Source organism: Arvicanthis niloticus, chromosome 29, assembly GCF_011762505.2.
Source record: "Arvicanthis niloticus isolate mArvNil1 chromosome 29, mArvNil1.pat.X, whole genome shotgun sequence".
In the NCBI taxonomy this organism is placed as follows: domain Eukaryota; kingdom Metazoa; phylum Chordata; class Mammalia; order Rodentia; family Muridae; genus Arvicanthis; species Arvicanthis niloticus.
Window position 1 is genome coordinate 19,867,637 of NC_133437.1, and position 9,530 is coordinate 19,877,166.

Sequence of the window (9,530 nt, forward strand, 5' to 3'; positions counted from 1 at the left end):
CCATAACATGACATCTTTAAAAAATTACACGGGTAAGGGAAAACTGGCACAGAAAGCATATGCTGTATGATTGCTCTACACAAAATACCTGGAGTAGGTAAGTTCATAGAGAGAGCACACTAGTGGTTGGTAGGAGCCAAGGGCAAAGGGTCAGACTTGAGCAAACAAAACAAGTATTCTGAAAATGTCGATGGTCATATGACATTGTGAATGTCCTAAAATGTCACACACTGTGCACTTTTAAAGGATTAGAGTAATAAGTGTTATGTTATATGTGTCTCAAAACCTCTGGCCAGCTCCATACAGCATGGCCATGGAATGAGGTACTGCAAGCTGGTGATGCCCCAGGGAGCCAGGTCGCAGGGTGGGAAAGGCAGCAGCACTTCCCAGACCCGTCCCTTCCCAAACATGCCTAACTTTTATGGTTTTGTTTGTAAAATGTGAATTCCAAGAATGTGCTGAACTGTGGTGACTCCTGTCTCCAATCAGTGAACATGCATGTGTGGTTCAAAATGATTTCATACTTTAGGTGACCCAAACTGTGATTCCTATTCATCAGTGTAGACATTAGAGTTGACAGCACTGAGAAGATGGCATTCGAACAACAGACAGAACCAATTAAGAGGAAATGTCTTCCTATTACTTATAAGGACAAAGCTTATGAGCTTGTGGGAGACTTGGTCTGATTTCATTTGCATGGCACAACTGCACCATCTGGCTTTCCAGTTATCTGGATAATTGACCGTTGCTCGGAGGAAGTCAGAGTAGATACTTCTTCCCCCTCCTCCCCCTGGTCAGTCCTGAGCTGTCAGATAGTTCAGCATGGCCCCTCAATGGCACAGGGCTGCCTGTGGCCTTGTGAGGTCAGGGACATGGGCCTGTCTTACAGCTGAGCCTGTGCCCTGGGGCTACACTGTGCTCTCCACAGCCAGCCTCGAGCCCTGGAAGGCAGAGGTGGTGCTGGCCTCATGACTGCTGAGCCCAGTCCCAAGTCACCCGTGGGGTTCTTAGGTGAATGAATCATGCCTTTCATGGTTTGACAACAAAATAAACAGATGTCACCAAAGCAACAAAGATCCCAGCACAGCATACCTAAGATGCTAGTGGCAGTTACATGAGTAGTTGAGTATCTGGTAAAAAAATCAAGAGAGACAGGATGCTCTTCTGAGGCACATTAGTTGGGTTTTTGCCTCAAATGCAAACATCAGCAGTTGGGACACAAAACTCAGAATGCGTGTGTTTAACGTCATATTAGTGTGTAGTGGGTTTGGTCCACTTGTAGTCTTTTGTTAATTTAGGTCCCTAAAATTGTTTGCACAAGAGTCTGCACATTGCATGATAGACTTTGAGGGATCTTGTTCCCCCCAGTTGATTCTGATTGGTAAATAATGTCGCTGGCTAATGGCTGGGCAGGGCAGACAGAGGCGGGACTTTGTGGATTCCCAGGCTAGGGATGAAGGGAGAAGGAGAAGCAGAGGAGACACCATGCCTGAGGAGAGTGCAGGACAGAGAGGCGTGGCAACCATGTGAAGAAGCTGGAGGAGAGTAGCCTAAGAGGACTGTTCTACTGGGTCCAGGGCAGCCAAGGTAGAATTTAGGATTTAGTAAGTAATAACTAGGGATTATTGGTGGGAGGGAGATTAGCCAAGTGGAGGTTAGAAAGTGGCCCAGCCATTGAGCTGGTTTTTGGCATACAAAATATGAAGGCTATATGTGTGTCTTTCATTCAGGAACGCAGAACATTGGGCCAGGTAGCGTGTAATGTGCCACTGGGATTTATTTAAGTTATTTAATAGTACATGAATGCATGCCTATTCGTGTGTGCTCCTTTTCTGTCCTTCGGTCTCCACCTCACCCCAGCGTATACCTGCTCTATGTGCCCACATACATTTCTTTTGTTTATGTAAGGTCTTGAGCCCTGTGTTGTTTGGTTAAGCATGAGTTTTTGATGTGTGCTGCTTTCATTTATAGTGTTTGGTGGGGGAAATCCCTCTTTCCTACCCTTCCTGTCAGAGAATTATGGGGCATAGGCATGAGAGATACAGTACTTTCTTTGAAAGGTGAATGTTTCATTGAAGACTTTGAGGGCAAGTGGCGTAAGACCCTATTGCCAAAGGAACCACATAGAACATGGTATTCACCTAGAAGCTTCATTCCTACTGGACCCACAGTGCTGGAAGGGGTCATGTACACTACCACAAGAGAAAAGGAGGCATTCATGCCATTCTGCTGTGAACCCTGTGAGCTCTGATAATATCTGGCCTGGCAAGACACGCTCAGTGGCGAAACGATGACCTGAACATTATATGAGTAGCCAATGTTTAGTGGATTTATGGTCTACGCTACAAGATAGAGCCTGAATTTGGTAACACTATTGGACCAAGAGCCTATAGCCAGACAGGTCCTAGGTCCTAGGCAAGAACCTACTACAGTTATTCTGCTAAACGCACACAGTTATTGGACCAGCCTCTAGTAACCTATCATTATAACTGTAGATTGAAGCATCTCTCAGAGAAGCTTTTGTTTGTAGTAGGTGATGCTCAACACAGAAAGCCACAGCTGACTCAGGTATAGAGATTAAGAGACTACGGGATGATGTTCAGCACTAAATGAAACACATGGCAGTACCAGCAAAGGCTCAGTGTGGTGGTGTGAATAAGTCTGGTGCCTATGTGCCTGAATGAATGTGTACAGATGCAGGGCCATACGGAGTGGCACTATTAGTAGGTGTGGTCTTGTTAGTGTAGGGGTGGCCTTGGTGAAGAAATCGTAGGTGTGGGGGCGGGCTTTGAGGTCTCATATATGCTCAGGCTATGCCCAGTGTGGCACACAGTCTCTTCTTGCTGCCTATGGACCAAAATGTAGAAAATTCAGTCTGTCTCCAGTACCATGTCGGCCGGCATGCTGCTTGCTTCTTACGATATGATAATGGACTACACATCTGAAACTGTGAGGCAGGCCCGACTGAATGTTGTCTTTTATAAGAGTTGCCATGGTCATGGTGTCTCATCACAGCCATAGAACCTGAACTGAGACGGCCAGTGCTCATTGTGAAGAAGAAGATACAGAGTAAGAGCAGATGCAGTGGAGGGCTGCAAGGACACACGGTCTTCTGGACAGAGCGGTGCACAGGAACGCACAAAGACCTGTGTAAGCCGGAGACAGACACATTTCCATTATGGAGAACATAGCTGGGCATGAGGTTCTACCCCTAGTTGGGGAGTTGTCAGCAATTGTTAGTGGCTAGGAGAGGAAGGGTCAGTTTTTTTTTTCTAAGAATATAGCTCCCGAGATGTTAATCACACTCCTGGGCAAGACTACATATTCCAGAATATTTGGGCAACACAGATTGGCCTTGATGGAAGAGAAGAAGAGGACACAAGAGGGTAGAAAGAGAAGACAGGGATGAATCTGAGAAGAGACGGGCGAGAAATTGAATACAATCAAGTCATGTGTGAAATCCTCAAACAACTAATAACATGTATATTAAAGAAGTAGGGTATAACTAGTTAGTGTTGGTGAGCATACCCAGGATTAGTTTAATAAGGAACAAGAATAAACCCAGTCTGTCACATAGATCACTTTCAACCTCGTTTTATACAAAAAAAAAAAAAAAAAAAAAAAAAATTGGGCTAGCAGTGTTTCCTTGTTAATCTTTCAACTGCTCAGAAACACAATCTCAGGTAAGTCACTGAATCTAATTATGACATGTAAAACTAAAAACCGAGGCTGACTTTATAGGCTATTCTAACATTTAGTTCCCTCCTAAATGATCATCAGCTGGCTTGATGGATACGTGCGATGTATTTCAATATTCACATACATCTAAGTAATGCAGCCCCGCTGGAGCCTGCGCGGTTCAGGTCATGCTGCTGTGGACATGAGCCATTAGCCGCAGACTTACTTGATCATGAGGCTTCTGCCGTCGATGGCCTCACCATCTTTGACATCATACTTGCTTGTCAAGGAAAGGGAAATCTCAGTCTTTGAGAGCTGATTTAGTGTGTTTTCCCTGTTAGGGTCATTGGGGTCAACTGCTCCTTCCCCTGTAAGGAAAAAGAACAGAACAGTGTTATTTTTTCCAGCTCAGCTCATCTCACTCCATGGTGACTGCCTCACACGGCAAGATAAGGGTTCTAAGGAACGGAGCAGACTCAGGAATCACATGGGAGATTTACGGGCCTCATAAAGTCTGCATATTCTAGGACATCTGGAGTGGATTTTAAAGCATTTGATAAAAACCTTAAAATAAATGTGGGGCATAAATATTCACAAAAGAGCACATTTTTAAAAAGGGAATCATAAATAAAAGAACTCTTTAGAAAATGCAGGACTTCGCCATTTTGGGTGGGTTCACTTTTCATGTTTTCTTGCTTTGTGAAACAGATTTGAAGTCCTTTTCATTGTCTCTAGGGCTTACCTTCAACAAGAACAGATTGTTTTGTAACCCAAGAGGCAAGAAATTACAGAATTTCAGGGAGGGGAGTTCTGGAGGGTTGAACCCAGGGCTCTTGCAGGTGCTTTCCCACAGAGCAACACCCTGGCCCTGGGTTAATGAGTTCTCATTGTGTCAGCAGAGGCAAAGGAGAAAGAGGATCATAGTGGGAAGGAGTCCTTGTTTACTTCCCCTCAGTATTGGGACTGAGAGAGAAGAAGAAGAAGAAGAAGAAGAAGAAGAAGAAGAAGAAGAAGAAGAAGAAGAAGAAGAAGAAGAAGAAGAAGAAGAAGAAGGAGGAGGAGGAGGAGGGAGAGGAAGAAGAAGAAGAAGAAGAAGAAGAAGAAGAAGGAGGAGGAGGAGGAGGAGGAGGAGGAGGAGGAGGAGGAGGAGGAAGGAGGAGGAGGAGGAGGAGGAGGAGGAGGAAGAAGAAGAAGAAGAAGAAGAAGAAGAAGAAGAAGAAGAAGAAGAAGAAGAAGAAGAAGAAGAAGAAGAAGAAGAAGGGGAGAGAAGAGAAGAGAGAGATAGTTATTATCCCTTAGATAAACAAGCGAGGACTGGAGTAGGCTCTCACCGAGAAAGGACTCCACAGTGGGCACCTCCCCCAGCGCCTCCAGAAGCTCATTCAGCAGGTCACTCTTTTCCGTGGCAATGGCATCCTGATGTTCCAGCAGGAGCTAGACACAGAGCAACAAACACACAAGGCAGCAGTCAGTCCAGCGGCCACCTAGACTCACAGGCTTCAGACTCTAGTGTCTTGATATTTTCACCCAATATTACTCACGTTTTTGTTTTTTTAGATTCTCAGCATCCTATCTGGGTAGGACCACTGGTTGCTTCCCTCCACTGTAGGAGCTGGAGGGCAGGGAGTTTGCTGTAAGATTGTGTCTCTTTGTAATGCCAGAGGCTACACCCATGAAGTGTCACCACCATGATGCTCTCAACATGAGCTGGACAAGGACACTAGTAAACAAGCCACAGTGGATGGGGAAAAGCCATGAAGCCTCAACCTACCCCAAGAACCATGGGCAACTAAGGAATGTTTAGAACAAGAGAAATAGTCTCCCCCGGGAAGAGTACACTGATGTGTTGTTCAATACCCAAGACCAGCCCTGAAATCATACAAATAATGTCACACAGACTGAGTAGGTTATATTTAGGAATATATATGTATGTACATTATATGCATTCAGTAGCAATTAAAAAAAGAGAGAAGCCATGAATTTGAAAGAGAGCAAGGAGTAGTATTTGAGGTTTAGAGGGAAGAAAGGGAATTTTATTACAAGCTTGAAAATACATAAAGTTTATAAAACAATTTTATTTCTAATTGTGTGTGTTTGTGTGTATCTGTGTGTGGGCTTGCACATGTGAGTATAGCGTTCACAGAAGCCTGAGGGAAGTATGCGAACTTGGAGCTGGAACTGCAGTTGCGAGCCGCTAGGTGTGGGTGCTGGGAACTGAACTTGGGTCCTCTGCTAGAGCAGCACATGTTCCTAGCCACGTCCCCTCTTCAGCTCTGCTTAGATATTAAAAATAGTTCTGACGGTTATTAAAGTTGCAGACACAGACATTGCTTCAACTTTTGTCTCACAGGGAGAAGCCAGTGGCACATTAAGAGACTGTAGCAAGGGCTGGAGATAGCCCTCGCTTGAGTGCTCCTTTAGCGTGCACGGAGCCCTGGGGTTGATCCTAAGCACTGTATTCCCCGGGTGTGGTGGTGCAGCCTGTAATCCCAGCACTGGGGATGGAGAAGCAAAAGGGTTAGAAAGGATCATAAGTTCAAGGACATCGGAAGGCTTAAGGGCAGCCTAGGCCTTTTGAACCTAATTGGAATCATCAGCCAGGTCAAAATAGCCACTAAAGGAGAGACCTCATGGTCCATTGTCCCCTTGGGGGAATGGAAATGATTCTAATAAAGTTAACTTTAACAAGCTCTGCTAAATTAGTCAGAAAGCTAACTAAAATTGGGCTGCTTTCTAAATAGATTACAAGAGACCATGATCCAATATACCAGCTGTGATGGTTTGTATATGCTCAGCCCAGGGAGTGGCACTATTAGAAGGAGTGGCCTTGTTGGAGTAAGTGTGGCCTTGTTGGAGTAGCTGTGTCACTGTGGTCATGGGCTATAATACCCTCATCCTAGGTGCTGGAAGTCAGTCTTCTCCTAGCTGCCTTCAGATGAAGATGTAGAACTCTCAGCTCCTGCACCATGCCTGCCTGCCTGCCATGCTCCCACCACGATGTTAATGGACCCTGAACCTGTTAGCCAGCCCCAATTAAATGTTGTCCTTGTAAGAGTTGCCTTGTCATGGTATGTGTTCACAGCAGGAAAACCCTAAGACACCCACCTTGATCCCCTTGATCCAGCCTCCCCAGCTGAAGCCACAGTCCTGACTTCTCATTTTATTTATCAATCATCTTCAGATATTTGGAAATAAACTAAAAAAGGTGGAGGATAGTCCCCAGACTCCAATACAGAAATCGGTAAAGATGGCTCTTAAAGTCTTCCTGATAGGCTTGACTACAGTAAAAGGCTACACTCCAAGTCCAAGCCTTGGCAGCTGCCCTGAGGCCAACAGCAATCCAGCAGAAAGAACAGGGGAGAGTCACCAGACCCCAGTCACCAGGGTCCAGCCAAAGTCAACTCTGCCAACAGGGGCCTGTTTCAAATGTGGCAAGGAAGGACACTGGTCCAGCCATTGCCCACTTCAGCAGCCCACCGGGCCATTCTTATTCTGCCGGCAACCTGGCCACTAGAAATCAGAGTGCCCCAATGTGGGCTCACCCTCTGTGCCACACCATGGAAGTCCAGCTCCATCAGCACAGCCGCCTCAAACTCTTCCTGCCTTCAGGCTCCTTGGCTTGGTGGAGGACTAATGGCACCCAGGGACTTCCCTTAGTCCTGCTGAGTTTAGGGTGATGCTCCAGGTAGCAGGTAAGTCCATCACCTTCCTAGTGGACACAGGGGCTACCTTCTCTGTCATGACTGCCCACTTGAGTCCCAGGGTTCCATTACTAATTTCTGTTATGGGGGTGGACGGGACCCCCTCCATCCTACTCAAGACCATGCCATTTCCCTGTATTCTTGCAAGATGGCTTTTCTCACATTCTCTTCTGGTCATGCCCATCTGCCCAGTGCCTTTACTTGGCTGAGATATCCTCAGCAGCCTGGGGCCACCCTCTCTCTAATCCTCATAACCTCTCCTGACTCTCAGATTTCTACCTCAGACTACCCTGTTGGATACTGTCTACCCCAAGTATGGGATATCTCCACCACAGTAATTACTCTCCGCCACCAGCCAGTCATCATTTGCCTTAAGGACCCCCTCTTCCTTCCCTTCAAGACCCCAATTTCCCATTTCTGAGACCTACCACTGTGGTCTCAAGGTCACTGTTACCTGCCTCCTGTCTGAGAGATGAATAGTTCCTATTGACTTGGCTTGCAACACCCCATTCTCCCTGTGCATAAGCCCTGGTGCTTGCCAATTAAATTCAGTACTTTGGCCTCATTAATGAGGTGGTCATCCCAATCTACTCTGTGGTTAAGACCGTGTACCCTCCTCTCTAACATTCCTCTTACAATTTCCCGCTTTACTGTCCTGGTCCTCAAGGATGCTTTCTTCAATGGCCCCCTACATGCTGACTCTCTCTGGCCTTCACTTGGGAGGACCCTGATAGATGGGCAGAGAGACAGCTTGCACGGACAGTTCTCCCTCAGGACTTTTAGGATAGCCCACATTTCTTTGGCTTGGCTGTGGCCCACGACTTCTCCTCCTTTGACCTTAATCCTAGTTTACTTCTTCAATATATAGATGACCTCCTACTTTGCAATCCCTCCCTGTGTCTGTCCCAGAGGGCCACCTCCTTGTTTCTAAACTACCTTGGCTCCCTGGGATACGGTGTCTCCCCATCTAAAGCTCAACTATGCTCTCCCACTGTAATATAGTTGGACATTCAACTTAGCCAAGGTTCTAAGACCCTCACCAATGACCAAGTGTGGATTCTGAGAGACCTACAACCCCCATTTTTGAGCCTGGTGGGATTCTTTAGACATCTGAGCCTCCATTTTGCTATTATGGCTAAGTCATTATACCAGGCAGCCAAGGAGACCTCCCACTCACTGAGCTATTTCTTTTTTTTTTTTTTTTGAGACAGGGTTTCTCTGTATAGCTTTGGCTGTCCTGGAACTCACTCGTTAGACCAGGCTGGCCTCGAACTTAGAAATCCGCCTGCCTCTGCCTCCCAAGTGCTGGGATTAAAGGCATGTACCACCACTGCCCGGCACACTGAGCTATTTCATTGCCATTTTTCCTACTCTGAGAATCCCTGCTCATTCTCTGCATAGGCTAAGAAATCCCATTTGCTCTTCTTCCCCAAACCCCACCCTCAAGAAGAAAATTCTGGGCTAACATGTCATCTCTCCATGTCTCTGAGTTTGCCACTACACACCCAAGAGTGCCCACCTAGGGGCTCAGCTTTTTATCTTGTATGGGTATAATCCCAGCTCCTAGCTTATAGGTCATCACCCTGAGCCTAAGACCCATAAACCCCTTGCTTTAGTCCAGGCTTGTGACTTAACTGATCTCCATCTATAGGACTGGTGAACCCGCCTGAGAGCTGCCTCTCAATAAACCTGCCTTTATACCCTTGGTTTGGCTTGAATTGGCTCATTTTGTTGGCTGAGAAACCTATCAGGATTACCCTGGAACTGGAGTTAAAATAGTTGGAAGCCACCACAGGGGTGCAGGAAAATAGACTCCTGTCCTCTGCAAGAATAAGTACTTAACCTCTAAGCCACTTCTTCAGTAATCCATACTTCCCTATAAAATCAAACAAAACACGGGTTCTGAGGACTTAATGTGGGTCCCACTGAAATAGTTCCCAGCCCCTCTACTCCCACCCCTTAGTATAGTTAGTTGGTCAGGAAACAGAGTGACAAGGGTAGCGTGTCCTTCCTGGCCTTACAGGAAGTGCTGTTGTTCTTGAAGATTTAGTAGGCGAGCTAGAGGAAACAGGTACAGCAATAAATGCATCTGTTTCTCTTTGCATTTCTAACTAAGTTGAAACTGTTTCTAGGTTACTGGCAGCCCTGGGG

The 9,530-nt window shown here is 46.2% G+C and overlaps 1 protein-coding gene across 2 annotated transcripts in view; it reads right to left on the reverse strand.

Annotated features, from left to right (window-relative positions):
* Positions 1-9,530, reverse strand: part of Iqgap2 (IQ motif containing GTPase activating protein 2) — a 264,536-nt gene that overhangs the window by 14,704 nt on the left and 240,302 nt on the right. For both annotated transcript variants that reach the window (XM_076927203.1, XM_076927202.1), the window contains exons 29-30: positions 5,010-5,112; positions 3,905-4,046 (exon numbers count right to left, since the gene is read on the reverse strand). In XM_076927203.1, the coding sequence (XP_076783318.1) occupies positions 3,905-4,046; positions 5,010-5,112 (245 nt within the window). The remainder of the gene's footprint in view (positions 1-3,904; positions 4,047-5,009; positions 5,113-9,530) is intronic.